Genomic DNA, 14,345 nt, shown 5'->3' with positions numbered 1-14,345 from the left:
ACAGTATAGTATTAATTTATACTATACTATATTACTAACATTACTATAAGTAAACTGTATTAAATGTCAGCTAAAGTTAGTTATAATGTTTAGTGCTGGTGTTTACTCGACTATGAACTGAGATCATATAAATTCTCTCTGTTATTCTCTAACACTGGTTTAGATTAACTGACACAAGAATGCTTCTGTACAAGTAAAAGTTATTACTGCTGTGACATTCTCCAGTAAACTTTCCACAGGTGTCACAGACTGTAATTCTTTCACCCCATCTCTGATGTCTCATCCCCAACACAAACACAACATCTGACTGGAATAAATTTCAAACAAGCTTACTAACAATTTCTGCAGCTTTGGTCCATTATCAACAGATATGCATCAAAATATTGAAATATTATCATCATATTTGCGTACAACATAAATAAATTCATGCTTATTTTATTCATATTGTAATCCTTAATTCATCATCATGCTTTCTATAATATACGTATTTGGATAGTGTATTACAGTTAACCCTACTAAGAATATTTAAATAAGTTGAACTATGTATTCTTCTTATACATGTAGCTTTGATAGCTGTAGGTTTAGAGTTTCCAGCAAAAAAAAGTGTGTAAAACATTTTAGTTTTCAGCAAGTTATGATTGATGAAACAGGCTGATACTTCATTGAGCAAATGACTTTTCCAAGATGGCGGCCCCGCGGCTCGACAGCAGCATTTGCGGTTCGTCTATCTACTCTTTATGTTTATGGTTACTACCAGCAATGATGATTAATACTTACTTTTTTGAAAAACTTTCTTATATCCAGTTTTCATTGAGCATTCTCCTGGTCTGCTCACTGAGCTTTCATGCTGCACTTAATTGGCTCTGTGTGTAAACATGCTAGCATGCTGCTATTAAGGTTGCAGGAAAAACATGGACTGGATTTCATGTGGTGTGGGAGTACTCTATATGAACAAGTGGAATGGATTGAATAACAACGCACCAAAGAGGATCTCTGCCTTACTTTATAAATTAAAGGGAAACTGACAGATTTATGATCATATATTTTAGTTAATAATGAAATATTAAATGGTTATTTATTCTGATCACATCATATTGAATTTTTGTAAAAAAATAAATAAATAAATAAATTTAAAAAAATATTTTACACCAAAATAATTTAGGGGGGCTTTAAAATATTTTAGGGGGGCTCCAGCCTCCCTAGAATAGGCCTAGTGACGCCATTGGCTGCAAGGCTTCTTGTTACAGTCACCAAGTACTCACCAGCTGCAGGGTACGTTATGTGTGGGTGTAGATTCTCAGTCATCCAGGTTGTGACAAACATAGGAGGTTTTATTTCCAATTTAAAGACAAATGGACTATTTTCTTTGTTTTATAAAAACATTTTGCTTCTCATTTGAGGAATGTTTCTAATATAACCCTGGGACTATGAATATTGAATACGTTTATCAGTAAGGACTGATGTCATTTAATCACAGTATTTGAGGCTTAGGGACTGATCTACTAAAGTTTTGCATGCATAAAAACACATGCAAACTTGAAAGCGTGTGCAAAGCTGATCTACTAACGGAGGATAATCTCTGTCAAATGAGCAAAATAGCAGAAAGCATTTGCCTTCATGAAAATGCAAAATATATGATGATTATTAGAATGTGCAAAAAAACACCTGGGAGGTTATGCAAAGGAAATCATTTAACGATCGCAATCTGATTTATCAAACCTAAAACTGATTGTGGTTGCTGTTTTTGCTTCTATATTTAGCATTTTAGCAGGGCAGGTGTAAACTGGCTGCAGACATTGTGTTCAGAAGAAGACAAAGGTACAATGACAAACGATAGACAGAGAGATCACTCCCCACAACTTGAGCTACAGAAATCAAGGCTGTTAACTCACCTGAACTGGTCTTGATGCCATTGACCAGCCCTTTTCCAGGGTTGATGAGCTCACTCCTTGAGCCTTGGCTCTCAGACATTTTGATCAGCCTGGAGGCTCTCTCTGTGTCCTTCCTCCTGAGGGAGGCCGATCGGGGTGAGGCAGAATCCTTGGTCTGCTTCACTGGGGTAGAAGACCTCTTCTTGACTTCTCCCTTACGAGCAGGAGAGGCTGACTTGGGTTTGCCCTTCCTCAGTCCTTTTTTCTTGAGAAGTTTCTCTGTGCCACTGTGATCGTTGAGGAGAGCATCTGGGTCGACCATGCAGACGTCCGGGTGGGGAGGGTGAGGCAGAGGGTCCTTCATAGGGGCAGGAAAGGGATCATGGGTTTTCTGAGATGACCGCGGTGATGCTGGATGGTGGGCCACCCCTCCTCCGGAGGCAGATAATTTGTCTACTGGCAGATGCTCAGCATCCTCGTCAGAGTCCAGATTTCCCTCTGCAGTTATGGATGGACACTCTTCGGTCTCTGGAGGGACGTCAGAGTCAGACTGTGAAGGAATTGACTCACTTACTGATGTTGGAGGGGTTTCCTCCCCAGCTAGTGTAACGGCCAAACCAGATGACATTGCACCAGGCAGCTGCTGTGGTCCGTGTCCAGCGTCTCCATGACTCGGAGTGTGGTGGCGCCTTTGCTTGTGCGACCTCCGCTTCACAGAGTGTTGCTCGTGATCATCCTCGTTTCCATCCTGGGAGTGATCACTGCTGCCGCTCTCTTCGCCTTCTTCACTGGAGAACTGATGAGGGCTTGGGTTGATGAAGGATGGAGAAAGTTCTCCTTTGCGATGTTTGTACTCACAGGATGAGTAGCCTTGTGTGGAGGCAGAAGACGAAGCTCCTGTGTTTAAATCAGCGGGACGATCCGTCTTTACGTCTTGTTTGCTTGATGATTCTGTGTGGTAAGCATCTTTTGAGGACATGGACATACCTTGGGAACAGCCCATCCATTTTCTTGCTTCTTCCTCATCATCATCATCATCATCATCATCACCATCACCATAACCAGGTGGAGGGGTACTTGGGTAGTCATCGGGCCTCTGTAGAAGCTCCCAATCAGATAAACTGCTCTTTCTCCTCACCTCTAATCTTTCTGATGTTGTTTCTAACAATCTTTTCACCTCCACATTGTCCATCTCTTCTTTACTGATCTCTCGTTTTTCACTCAGCTTGGAATCACCTGTTGCATTTTTCTCTTCTGTGGTGTCTTCACGAGATTTCTCACTCTGCTTCTTAGCCTCTGTTGTCTGTTTGGCTGCCATGTCTTTTGTTGTCTCAGTTTTTTCATCTTTCCCACTTGTTTCTTTCTCTACCACGCTGGCACCTTTTGTCAAAGACTCGGCAGCTCCGTCAGTTTTCTCTTTGTTTATCTGAAGTGTTTTCTCCTTATACTCCTCGGTTTTGTGCAAGCCTGTTATGGCACACAAAGGTTTGGTAGCTTCACTGTCACTGAGTGGGGTGGCTGAGACTGTATGCTGAGTTGTTTCCATGATCCCGTCTGTTTCAGACACAACAGTAGTAGCAGTGATGGTGACTGCCTGCTTTTCTATAGAGTGAAATGTACTCTTCACTGAAAAGGACTCAGTTACTGATGGAAAAGTCTCTTTTTGGTCAGCCACTTTGATTTTTTGGCATTCAGTACGACATGGTAGAGTGCTGACTTCCATTTCAAGTGTTATGGGCTCCTTTTTATGGGTTTCCCGGTCAGAAGAGTCAGCCCTTTGGACAGGAGACGCATCATAGCAAGCTTCTGATAGAAAGGAACCGTCCTCCACATTTAATGGTTTTGCACTTGTTAGAGGACGTTCTGGGGAGGATGCTGCAATCTCAGTGCTCAGTTTTGTATCTGGTTTTGGCTCTTGATCCTCAGACTGCTTGGTAGTGCTGGATGAATCTTGAAATGATGGTTTGGACACCACCTCCATATACTCGTCTCTCTGAAAACCTCCGAAGCAGGAGGAGCTTGTGGACGCTCCTGTGAATGAAATCTCCTCTTTGGCTAAAGGTAATTTGGAGGTTGGGATTGTGAAAGTGTCAACTTTGTCTCCAAAGTGTGGGCCAAGAGCAGACACTGAGGCAGGAGATGAGCAACTGTGTGATGTAGAGTATGTTGAAGAAGAGTATGTTAAGGTAGTGTATGTGCCACCTGAGTACGCAGTTTCCTCATGTTCTGTTGTTCTATCAGGAGTCCACCTCTCACTCAAGCCTTCTTCTTGTACGGGTCTTTGGCTGCAGTATTGATCATCGGTTGACCTGGACAGCCTGGAAGCATCTGAGAGCACACAGGTTTCTGTCTTTTCTGTTTTTAGTTCAACGTGACTACCTTCACTGTGAAAATACTCAGAATGCTCTCCAGAGCTGCTCAGTCCAATATCAGCATAGCTACCAGTTAGAGTAGACACTGGACTAGATGTAGGCTTGGACATTAAGTCAGAAGAATCAGCTGGCAAAGAAGTGGTCGTAGATGTTGGCTGGCAGGTTTCCTTTGTCTCAAATTTAGACTCAAATGAAAGTGATACTTTGTCTTCATCTTTATTTTCTGATTTTATTGCTTCAGATGAAGTAACGTCTTCTGTCATGGGCAACCTAGTCTTTGTAATGGGTTCAGGGGAAAAATCTGTTTTGTCTTTTTCATCTGCTTCCATTTTGTCTAAATATGTTGGGGGCTCTGATGTAAAACTACTTTCCTCTTTTTGAGTTGTTCCTCCTACGTCTTGACTCGTCTCAAGAGGTTTCGCTGTCATGGCTCTGAGTGTATCCTCCGGTTTCCCACCTACATCCTTCTTGTCTGTGTCTGTAACTTGAAAAGCTGAGGCATCATCAGGAGTTGATTTACAGGTCGGCTGCTCTTTCAGGAAACTTGATTCAGGCAGCTGAGGCATTTTATTAGAGTCCTCTGTTTTTGCTGGAGTCGCATCATTGTCTGAACTACGTCTGCACATTTCTTTTTCGGACAGTTCTCTGGCACCCTTTTCCACATCCACATCACTTGACTCTTCCTCTTCGTCTTCCTCCTCCTCGTCATCTTCATCGTCGTCAACACTGAAATCTTCCCCCTCCACCAGTAGCCGTTTATCCATCATGCTGTCTTTTCCCTCTGGAAAACTTAAAGATTTACAAGAGGCAGAGCTGCTAATTTGACTGTTATCAGATACCAGAACATTATCGTCTATTTCATGTCTTAATGTCGCTGAAGCTCCAGACCTCAATGCAGATGGTGTTTCTTGTCTTGGTAAGAGTGACGCCTGTTGAAGTAAAATGTCCTTTTCTGCAGGTGAATGCCGACCAGATGGAGATCCCTCTCTTGAATGATCAGAGGTTTCCATTTTGTCTTTTAGCAGATCAGTAGACTTTTCTTTCTCTTTTTCCATAATTTCCCCAAAAGTTTCACTGGAAGCTGAGGCACTGAGATCTGGGTGGCTCTGTGAGGGAGAGGTTGCTTCTTGTGGCACAGCTGCTGATTGAATGGCAGTAGTTGAAATGATGTCATCTCCTCCCATTGGATGTATTTGAGAATGTGCTGCAGGTTCTTCCCTCATGTCTTCTTTCTCTTTCTCAGATTTCTCAGGTTTATCCTCTTTGGGGCTAAAATAACAGGATTCATCAGCTTGGGACATTTTATTATCTTGTATATTTGAGGATAAGTAGCTGTTGTCAACAGATGATGTGGCTGCTATTTCTTCTCTTTCACTCTCCTCCTCTTGGCCTTTTTCTCTGACTTCATTCTTTGGGGACTCACTTCGACTGTGCTGCATGCTCTTTTCGCTCTTTGGGAGGGACTCAGGGCTGTAGTCGACTCTACTGAAGGACAGAGGTTCCTCTTTGTACTGATCGTCCAGGAGGAACGTGGCTCCTCCGGTCTCGGTTTGGCTTGTTCTTCGGTTATCATCAATGCAGATGTCAGAAGCATTATCAAAACCATGTGCGGCCTCACCCTCTTCTCTCGAGTCTAAATCATGGTCTTTTGGGACGGGTTTCTCGTATGGATCATATTTGGATGCCCCAAAGGGTTGCGCCTCACTTCCGAGGCCTCCACCGATGACATCTCTATTCGAGCTCATTTTTTCATCAGTGTCTGTTTTTGCAGAGCCAGTGGTGTGACTAGCATCAACAGCCTGTTTGTCTAACATAAAATATGAACAAGGTTGTGATAATTCTGGAGAAGCTGCCTCTCTTTCTCCTTCTGTCTCCCTCTCTGCTTCCTTTTCTGGTTTCCCATCAAGCATCGTCTCCCCCGCAGCCTCTAATCCTGAGCTCATGTGAGACGGGACTTCTTTTTCTTGTTGCAGTGTTTCCTCCATGCTGGACTGGCTTTCGGTGCTTGAAAGCGTGGAGCTCTGTTGTTGGCTCTCAGTGCTCGATAGTGTTGACAACAAAGGCTTTTTCTCTGTTGGTTCTGATTTTGGTTCTGTTTTGGCAGCTGTGACATCACAAACAGTTTCTTCTTTCTTTGATGTGACAACATCAAAAGACGACTCTGGCTTGGTAAGTGGTTCAGGCGTGGATCCTGTTCTCACAACAACTTTTTCTGCTTCAGGTGAAAATCTAGGTTCTTCTTTTCCAAACTCCTTGACATCTTCATCCACAGAGGGCTCCTGCATTTTGAGAGTAGGTATTATTACAGTGGGCTGCTGAGACATAGGTGGTTTACTTTGATCACTTGTTTGTGGAGTTTGACTTAAAGTCCAACAAACAGAGGAAAAGTCATGGTCCGGAGTTTTTGACTCCACAGACAGAGGTCTGGAACCTGCTCCTCCCATACAAATATCCTCCTCTTCATCCTCTTCTCTGTCTTCATCTGATGACTGAACCACAAATGCAGGTTTGTAATCTGACTTGGATGGCAACACTGTTTCTCCTGATGATGGTTGAGTAGACTGTTTAACACCTTTGTCCTGGTCTTTCTCCTGAACTTCCTCTTTCTCCCATTTCTCCTCTTTGGTGTGATCCCCATCTATATAATCAGACTTTTCTTTTTGTGTCATGTCATCTACCTTCTCAAGAGCCACATCCTTTTCTTTAATTATCTTGTCATCCTCAGCTGGTTTTGTTTTTTCGTCTTTGATGTCTTCATAAGTATAATCTTTTTCCTGTTCTTTCTCCATTTTCTGTTCTTTGCTCAGTTCAGCCACATGTGCATCATCTTTTTCTGTCTCCATCTTTTCTTCTTGACTAATGCCCTTGGAGTCTTTGTCTTTTTTCTCTTCCTGAATGTGGTGGGAAGACATGCAGAAGTCATCTTTCACTAATGCTTCTTGTTGTGTTTCTCCTGAGGTAGTTTCCTTCTCTGTTTGAGCTCCAGGTAGCTTCTCAAAAGGATCTCCATATGTGGCCTGACCATTAACATGTTTCATCTCCTCTTTCTTTGGAAAAGCTACCTCTTCCACACCAGACATTTTGGATTTTGAATCAAATAAATAATAGTCTTCACCTTTTTCTTCTTCTGTGGTGCTAGATGTTGGAGTGTATGTCTCTGTTACATATTCTTGTTTAACTGGCTCACCTTGATGGTCCTGTTCGACTTCAACCTTTTCCTCCTTGAATGTTTCACTCTTGGGTGTCTCTTTGTCTTTTGTGTCAGTGGTAGTAGCAGTGTCTTTTGCTTTATTTGCATCGCTGGGATCATTAGTGTGCTTCATCTGCTCCAAAACTGATTTCTGGTCACCAAAGTCCACCTTCTCACTGCTGTCACTCAGAGTTTGTTCATCAGAAACATCTCTTTTTTCACTGTCTTTGTCCTCTTTAGCAGTTTTCACTGAACTATCTGTGTCTTTTTGTTCCTTAACAGGTGCATGCTCAGCAATAGTGATTTTTTCATCGTCTTTTTTGAGCTTAATTTCCTCAGCATCTCCTGGTAATGTTTCTTTTGACTCCTCTGATGACGTAATATCTTTGACTTCATCTTTCTTTTTTTCTATGAGGGGGTGCACAACAGCTGGGTCTTTTGTTTCTTTAAGTTCACTGGGTTTTATATCAGAAAATGCATCAGTAGTTGTGTCCTTCTCATCCTTGATGTGCTTGTCAGTGACACTATGATCATGAATTGTCATTTGTTCTTCATAGGACAGCTTGACAGTGAGTGTTTCTTCCTTGTCTACTGTCGACTCTTTTTTTTCTGCTGTCGTTTCAGCAGCACTCACATCTTTACAGATTTCTTTGTCTTTTTCATCCTGCATGGCATGTGCAGCTACATTAATAACATCCTCCACAATTGTTTCTTCTTTGAGTGTTTTGACAGTGGGCTCGTGCTCGGTTTTAATTACATCTTGCTTCACGATATGAGCCGGTTCATCAGCAGAAGTGGAAATTATACTTGCTTTTTGTTCCTGTTCTCCTCCTGGACTTTCTCTTTCTGTTTGAGGTGTTTCTTTTGCCTTTGAAATTAATGTGATTACAGGCTCTTCTTCCATCTTGATATGTTGAACTGCATCAGCTGTGGTTTTACTTTCATCATGGTCCTCTTTTTCTCCAGTTTTTCGTTCAACAGCAGGAGTTTCCTCTGTACTTTGTTGTTCAGCCCTTTCCTCTGACTTCCTGTCCTCATCCTGCTCTGGGACATGTGCATCATCCTTGCTTGATGTTATATCTTTGTTTTCTTCCTTGGAAGGTTTCATGTCAGTAATATCTTCTCCACATGGGACTTTGTCCTTTTCTGGGGAAATTGTTGTCTTCGCTGACAAATTCTCATCCTTAGTCACTGTCACTTCTTTCTCCTCCACACCAGAGAGGCTGATGGGGAAGATCACATCCTTACTAATTTCTTGTCCTGCTTCTTCTTTCATGGTAACAGGAGGTTCATCCATCTGACTAACGTCTTCTTTTCCAAACTTAATAACAATGTCAGCAGTTGCTTCTTCTTCTTCTTTGCTCTGTTCACCTGTGAAGGACTTAGAAGCAGACAGATCCTTTTCTTCCAAATGTTTTTCATTTTTTGTGTCCTCTTTTGCTTGGACATCTAATGTTTCTTCCTTCTCATCTTTGGAAGGCTCAGTGATGGTCTTATCATCTTTCTTTTGATCTTCCATCACCTCTTCTGTAGCCGATTTAGTATCTGAAGGCTGATCCTTTTCAGTTTCTCTTTCATGAGTTGAATCTTGAAAGGTATCAGTCTTTTCTAGCTCAGTGATAGTTTCTTCTTTTGAGATTTTTTTGTCAGGAACATCATCGATTTTAGACTCCATCCCATGAAAATCTTCCTTGGATCTGAGGTCAGATTTATCCTCTTGTATTTCTTCCTCCTTTTTTTGCTCATCCTTTATTTGTTTGGCCTCAGAAGTTACAGTTTCCCTTTCTGCTTGTTGAGTTGTTGTCATCTTAAGAGTGTCCTCTCTTTCTGTTTCTTTGGCCTCTTTAACAGCTTTGCCTACAGTGACTGTGTCCTTTGCTTCTTCCTTTTCTTCTTCTTTGGCAGGTTTAATATCTAAATCTTCTTTTCCTGCATGTTCATCTGCCTTCTCGTCTATGAAAGACTCAGCTGTTGGAACCTTTACCTGAATGACAGCTTTCTCTTTAGGTTCGTCCTTGATTTGTTTGAGATCTGAAGTGTCATCCTTTATTGTCTCTGGTTCCACACAGATGCTTTTAATAGTAGTTTTGTCATTATCATCATCTTTCTTGTCATCATCATAATCATTATCGACATCATCGTACCTGAAGCTACTTTTCCTCCCTGGAATTTTTGGTGGTGAAGGCACTTTTGGTTCCTCCTCCTTAAAATCAGTGTCTGAGTCTTCGACAGGTAGCTTTGCTTCTGTTAAAGATGAAGCAGCAGCAGGTATTGTTTCTACTTTTTTGTCGTCCTCTTTTGGCACTAATGAGTCTTTCTCTGTTTCTTCCATTACCAGAACCTTTTTCATGTCATCAGATTTTGAAACTGCTGCTTCAAGCTGACCTTCTTCCTTGTAATCGGCTTCTTTCTGGGTTTTTGTTTCCTCATGGTCTTCCTGATCTATCTCGTCATCCTTTGCTGTGACCACATCGTGAAGAACCTCTTGTTTTTGCTGCTCCAAATCTAGGAAAACCTTCATCTTGTCTTCCACCGGAGAGTGGTGGAGTGGCGAGTGAGCTGCACTTGAGCGTCCGGACTGTGGCGGGGAAGCCATTTTCACAGTGATATCATCCGGGCTGAAACAACGCTCCTCGCTCTCTGATGTGACGGAATCTGATCCAAATGGTCTCGTAGGCACAACAGAGGAAGTGTCTTTAGGAGCTACTGCATCGATATTTACCTCTTCAACTGGCAGGTGAACTGGTTTGATGTCATACTGAACCTTTTCAGGAGAACCTGGACTCTTTTCCATGTTTGCCTCTTTGCTATGTAGGGTTTTGGATGAAGCATAGCCCTCTTGGAGTTTTGTAAGTGGAATGTCAACATTAGGAGTTTGGTCTTCTTCCTCCTCATCCTCTTCCTCCTCTTCTTCTGCTGCAACAGGGACCTCAGCAGCAGTCTTCCCCTCCACAATAGGAAGCTGTAAGTCAGATGGAGACTTTGATAGTTTGTCGTCTTCTAAAGAAGGTGGTGATAGACTTCCTGCAGAGCGCGGCTGCTCTTTGCCTTGGCTAGAGTTTGGCGTCACTGATGAAGTTGCAGATGTTTTAGGTGGCTCCTCAGCCAGAGGTGCAGCAACCGATGCAACAGACTGATCATCAGCAATAGAAGTAGGAAAGGAGGACATCTTGTCATATTCGGTGATGGAGGTTGCAGAAGACACGTGTTCTTCTTCTGCCAGAGGAGCGGTGATGATGTTGGTGAAAACCGACACTTGTTCTTGGACACCTGGAATAAAACCTTTCTCAGTCATAGCAGCAGCTTGCATTTCCTTCATGCCATGAATGTCTACGAAGGATCCCGTCTGATCTGGAACAGAGATGTCATATGCGCCCACATCGTACTGAAGGTGTGGTATTCTCTCCTCCGCCTCCTCATGAATCTCCTCATCAGAGATGGTCTGCTCTGTTTCAGAGTAGCCAGGAATCATCTCGTCCTGAATGTAGGAGACTTGTTCTCCTGCTGCAGTGCCTTGAATTACGGAGCTGATGGGAGCAGTGGCCCCTTCGATATGTGAAAGGTAACGATCTTCATCCTCCTCTTCTTCAACTTTAGCTGCAGCCAGGATTTCGCTGGTTTTGCTGTCTGCTGCATCTTCAGGATGGACTTTGATCTCTTCATCAGCTATTACATCTAGATCTTCCACTTCTTCCAGTTCAGCTTTCTCCATCACCTCCTCTTCTTCCTCCTCCTCTTCCTCTTCTTCCTGCTTCTCACCCTTGAATAGAGGCATCTGAAGCTCCTGCGATGTCACAGCCTTTGCAGCTAGAGTTTCTGATTTCTCCATTTCTTCTAGCTCGTGTTTTCTGTCAAACTCATCATCCTTCACCTCCTTCCATTTTGATTCATCTTCATCTACACCGATTCCCATGTCCTCCTCCTCCTCCTCCTCTTCCTCCTTCTCCATGACTTTCTTTTCTGCAGCTGATGCTTCTTCCTCTGTCTCGTCCTCATCCTGCGATGCTGCTCCCTCATCCTCAAACTTTTGAGCCTCCTCCATCTCTTCCTCTTCAGGCGACTCCTTCACTTGGGAGTCAGTATCTGCACCTACAGCTGGAGCTAAGGCCCCCTTTTCAGGGGATTTTGTTTCCTGCTGGATTTCTGAAACAGCTTCTTGTGCTTCACTCTTCTCTTGGATAAGGCTTTGTGCTGTTGGTCCAGGTGAAACTTCTTTACTTTCCTGTGGCTCTGCTGACACAGCATCAACTTCGTCTTTTTTTAGTTCTTCAAACGCCTTGGTGAGGTCTTCAGGCGTAGAAGTAGCAGACATGCCTCCAGCAGTTTGTTTTTCTGTAGGTTCAGGCTGAATAACTTCAGGTTTTGCCTCGTCAGCTTTGAGTTCAGCAGGTTCAGCCTTTGTTGCTTTGCTTTTCACAGTTTTGGCTTTACTCGACGCTTTAGCTTTATGTAACGTCTTCCTCACTTCAGGTGTAAGTGGCTTTAAATCAGGTTTTGTCATCTTTCTCAGCTCGGGTTTGGATGCGTCCTTCTTCTTGTCCTCCTTTGACTTGGCGTCTTTCTTCTCGTCTTTTTTGGCAGAGTCATCTTTCTTTACTTTCTTTATTTCTTTCTTTTCCTTGTCCTTTTTCTCATCCAGTTTTGACGTCCTTTCCTTGGAATGCTTTTTTAATGATTTTTCTTTCAAGAGTTTTTTCTTTTCCGTCACCTCGGTTTTAGATTTTATAGTCTTGGTTGGCTTTTTCTCTTCTTTTTTCTCTAAAATATTTTCCTTCACAGAGTCACTCTTTGCCTCCGTGATGTTTGACGCATCATCTTGTCCTTCTGTTTCCTTCTTTGAGACTTTTGCAATGGTTTTAGGGGAGGATTTGAGGCTCTCTTTGCTATCCGTCCTTTGTTTTAACTTAGTTTGTTTAATAACTGACGGTGGAGCTCCTGAAGTGATGTCTTTTTGTGTAACTACAGGGTATCGCAGGAAGTCAAGATGCTTTAATTTCTCTAGACCCTCTAAAATCTTGTTTTGCGGTGCATTTCCAGGGAACAGCACTCGGACAATCTTTTCGGCGGGGCTGGCAGGAAGCCAGACGACTAAGGCTGTAACTGATGTCAGGTAGGGCACAGATATTTCTCCTTCTTTACCATTGGGCAGCACAATGCCCGTTTTGGCCTTGCTGTTACCAGCCCACTTCTGCATTAAAAACTGCATCTCCTTACTGTCTTTGACGGGGTTAAGAACATACATGTCTAACCTCCCCACTCCCATCTTGTGGAAAAGGGTAATAGGCTCAATGGTGTTGCTGACCACTCGGAAAAGAGGCTCTGGCTTGATTCCCAGTTTGTTAAGATGCTGCAAAGTCAGTGAAGCCTCTTCAATGCTGCGTTTCACTTTGAGATTTGATTCTGGCATACGGAGCTTCTCTGGCACATTGAAGAAAACAACGCCGAGCTCAGGAGAAATCAAGTTCTTCATCCAGTCGCTGTAGTTGGTGGAGCCTTGAGACTGCTCCTCGTCCTGTTCCGCTATCTTCCTCTGAAGGAGACCGTTGATACCGGGGAGGTTGTCAGCTCCGATGTGTGTGAGGAGAACTGAGTCGATGCGGTCTAAGTGACGCACCAGTTTCCAGAAGCAGGACTTCCTCTCAGAGCCTCCATCCACTAAGATGTTGAATCCATTCACAGCAAAGAGTGCGGAGTCTCCTCGACCCCCGGGAAAGATGTAGCAACATGGCTTCGAGAGCTTTAGGAAGCCCCCAGAGGTGGGAGGCTCCAGGAGGTCAAAGGGCGAAGGTACGTCAACAGTTTCAGAGACATACTCTGTGAACTCTGTGATGCCCTCCATTTTGGGGAGAACAGGCTCTGGGTTTAGCTTGTACTCCAAGAACTGTTTGAGAGCCTGCAGCTGTCCCACGGAGCTCCAGCCCACCTCCCCGCGGCAGGACACAGTAAGTGTTGCCTGCTGCTTGGGGGCTGCTGTTCCCAGCAACTCACTGACCTGCAACAAGACACAGCAAAGCACAACTAAGTCAACTATGGCACAGATAAATGTAAAAGCTAAGTGTTTGTTTGATATTAAAACTTTAGGATTTACCAGACAACCAAATGTCTGATAGAGAAATTGTTTGAATGCACATTAAAATGGTTGTCTCAGAATCATACAAGCTGGCTGGCAGACACTTACCCCAGGATCAGTAAAGATTTGTGAAAAGATCTGAGGGGTAAAAACTCCGGTCTGAAGAAGAAGGCCACCGTGATCTGAGCTCTGGCCAGTTAAGACCAGAAGCTTGTGTCCTGCAGAGTCTGTCACAAAAGACTGGATCTAGGGCACACAGATAGGACAGAGAGTAGCAGAGGACAGGTAAAGGAGTGATGGTACTACCAAGATAGAAAGCAAAATCTTTGTAAACACAACTAAAGAAACGAGGACATTAACTCTGTCAAGGTTAAGAAGATTTACCAGGAGAAAATTTAATATTGGTGTTCTTGTTAACATTGAGGGAAAAAAAGTTGATGTCCACCAAGAATTAGAACTGTGTGAAATTTTACTGTAAGTGTGATATAAAAGTTAAAAGATTTATGGTTATTAGTTATTTATGTTTATTTAGCTGCTGAAATGAACCTTTTTGTTTGTCTTTTTATGTTGGATTGGTCAAAATATTACCAGGCAGGACATTCCATACCTGCACTCTTTTACTAGGAAGCCACACTGTTGTAACATGAGCACAATGTGGCTTGGCGTTGTCTTGCTGAAATAAGCAGGACGTCCCTGAAAAAAGCATTGCTTGGATGGCAGCATACGCTGCTCCATAACCAGTAGGTAGCTTTCAGCATCAATGGCTTCATGGACGTGACAGTTACCCACGCCATGAGCACTAACACACCCCCATCTCAGTCCATCTCAGATGAGCTCAGACC

At 43.2% G+C, this 14,345-nt stretch overlaps 1 protein-coding gene across 1 annotated transcript in view; it reads right to left on the bottom strand.

The window, feature by feature from the left end:
- Window positions 1-14,345, bottom strand: part of map1ab (microtubule-associated protein 1Ab) — an 87,387-nt gene that overhangs the window by 8,303 nt on the left and 64,739 nt on the right. Inside the window, exons 4-5 of the mRNA XM_014021278.1 lie at window positions 13,612-13,749; window positions 1,893-13,425 (exon numbers count right to left, since the gene is read on the bottom strand). Coding sequence (XP_013876732.1) covers window positions 1,893-13,272 — 11,380 coding nt within the window. The 5' untranslated portion in view covers window positions 13,273-13,425; window positions 13,612-13,749. The remainder of the gene's footprint in view (window positions 1-1,892; window positions 13,426-13,611; window positions 13,750-14,345) is intronic.

Source organism: Austrofundulus limnaeus, unplaced genomic scaffold (genome assembly GCF_001266775.1).
Source record: "Austrofundulus limnaeus strain Quisiro unplaced genomic scaffold, Austrofundulus_limnaeus-1.0 Scaffold285, whole genome shotgun sequence".
Lineage (NCBI taxonomy): Eukaryota > Metazoa > Chordata > Actinopteri > Cyprinodontiformes > Rivulidae > Austrofundulus > Austrofundulus limnaeus.
Note: the sequence above shows the minus strand (reverse complement) of the source record. Positions and strands in the feature narration are given on the sequence as shown.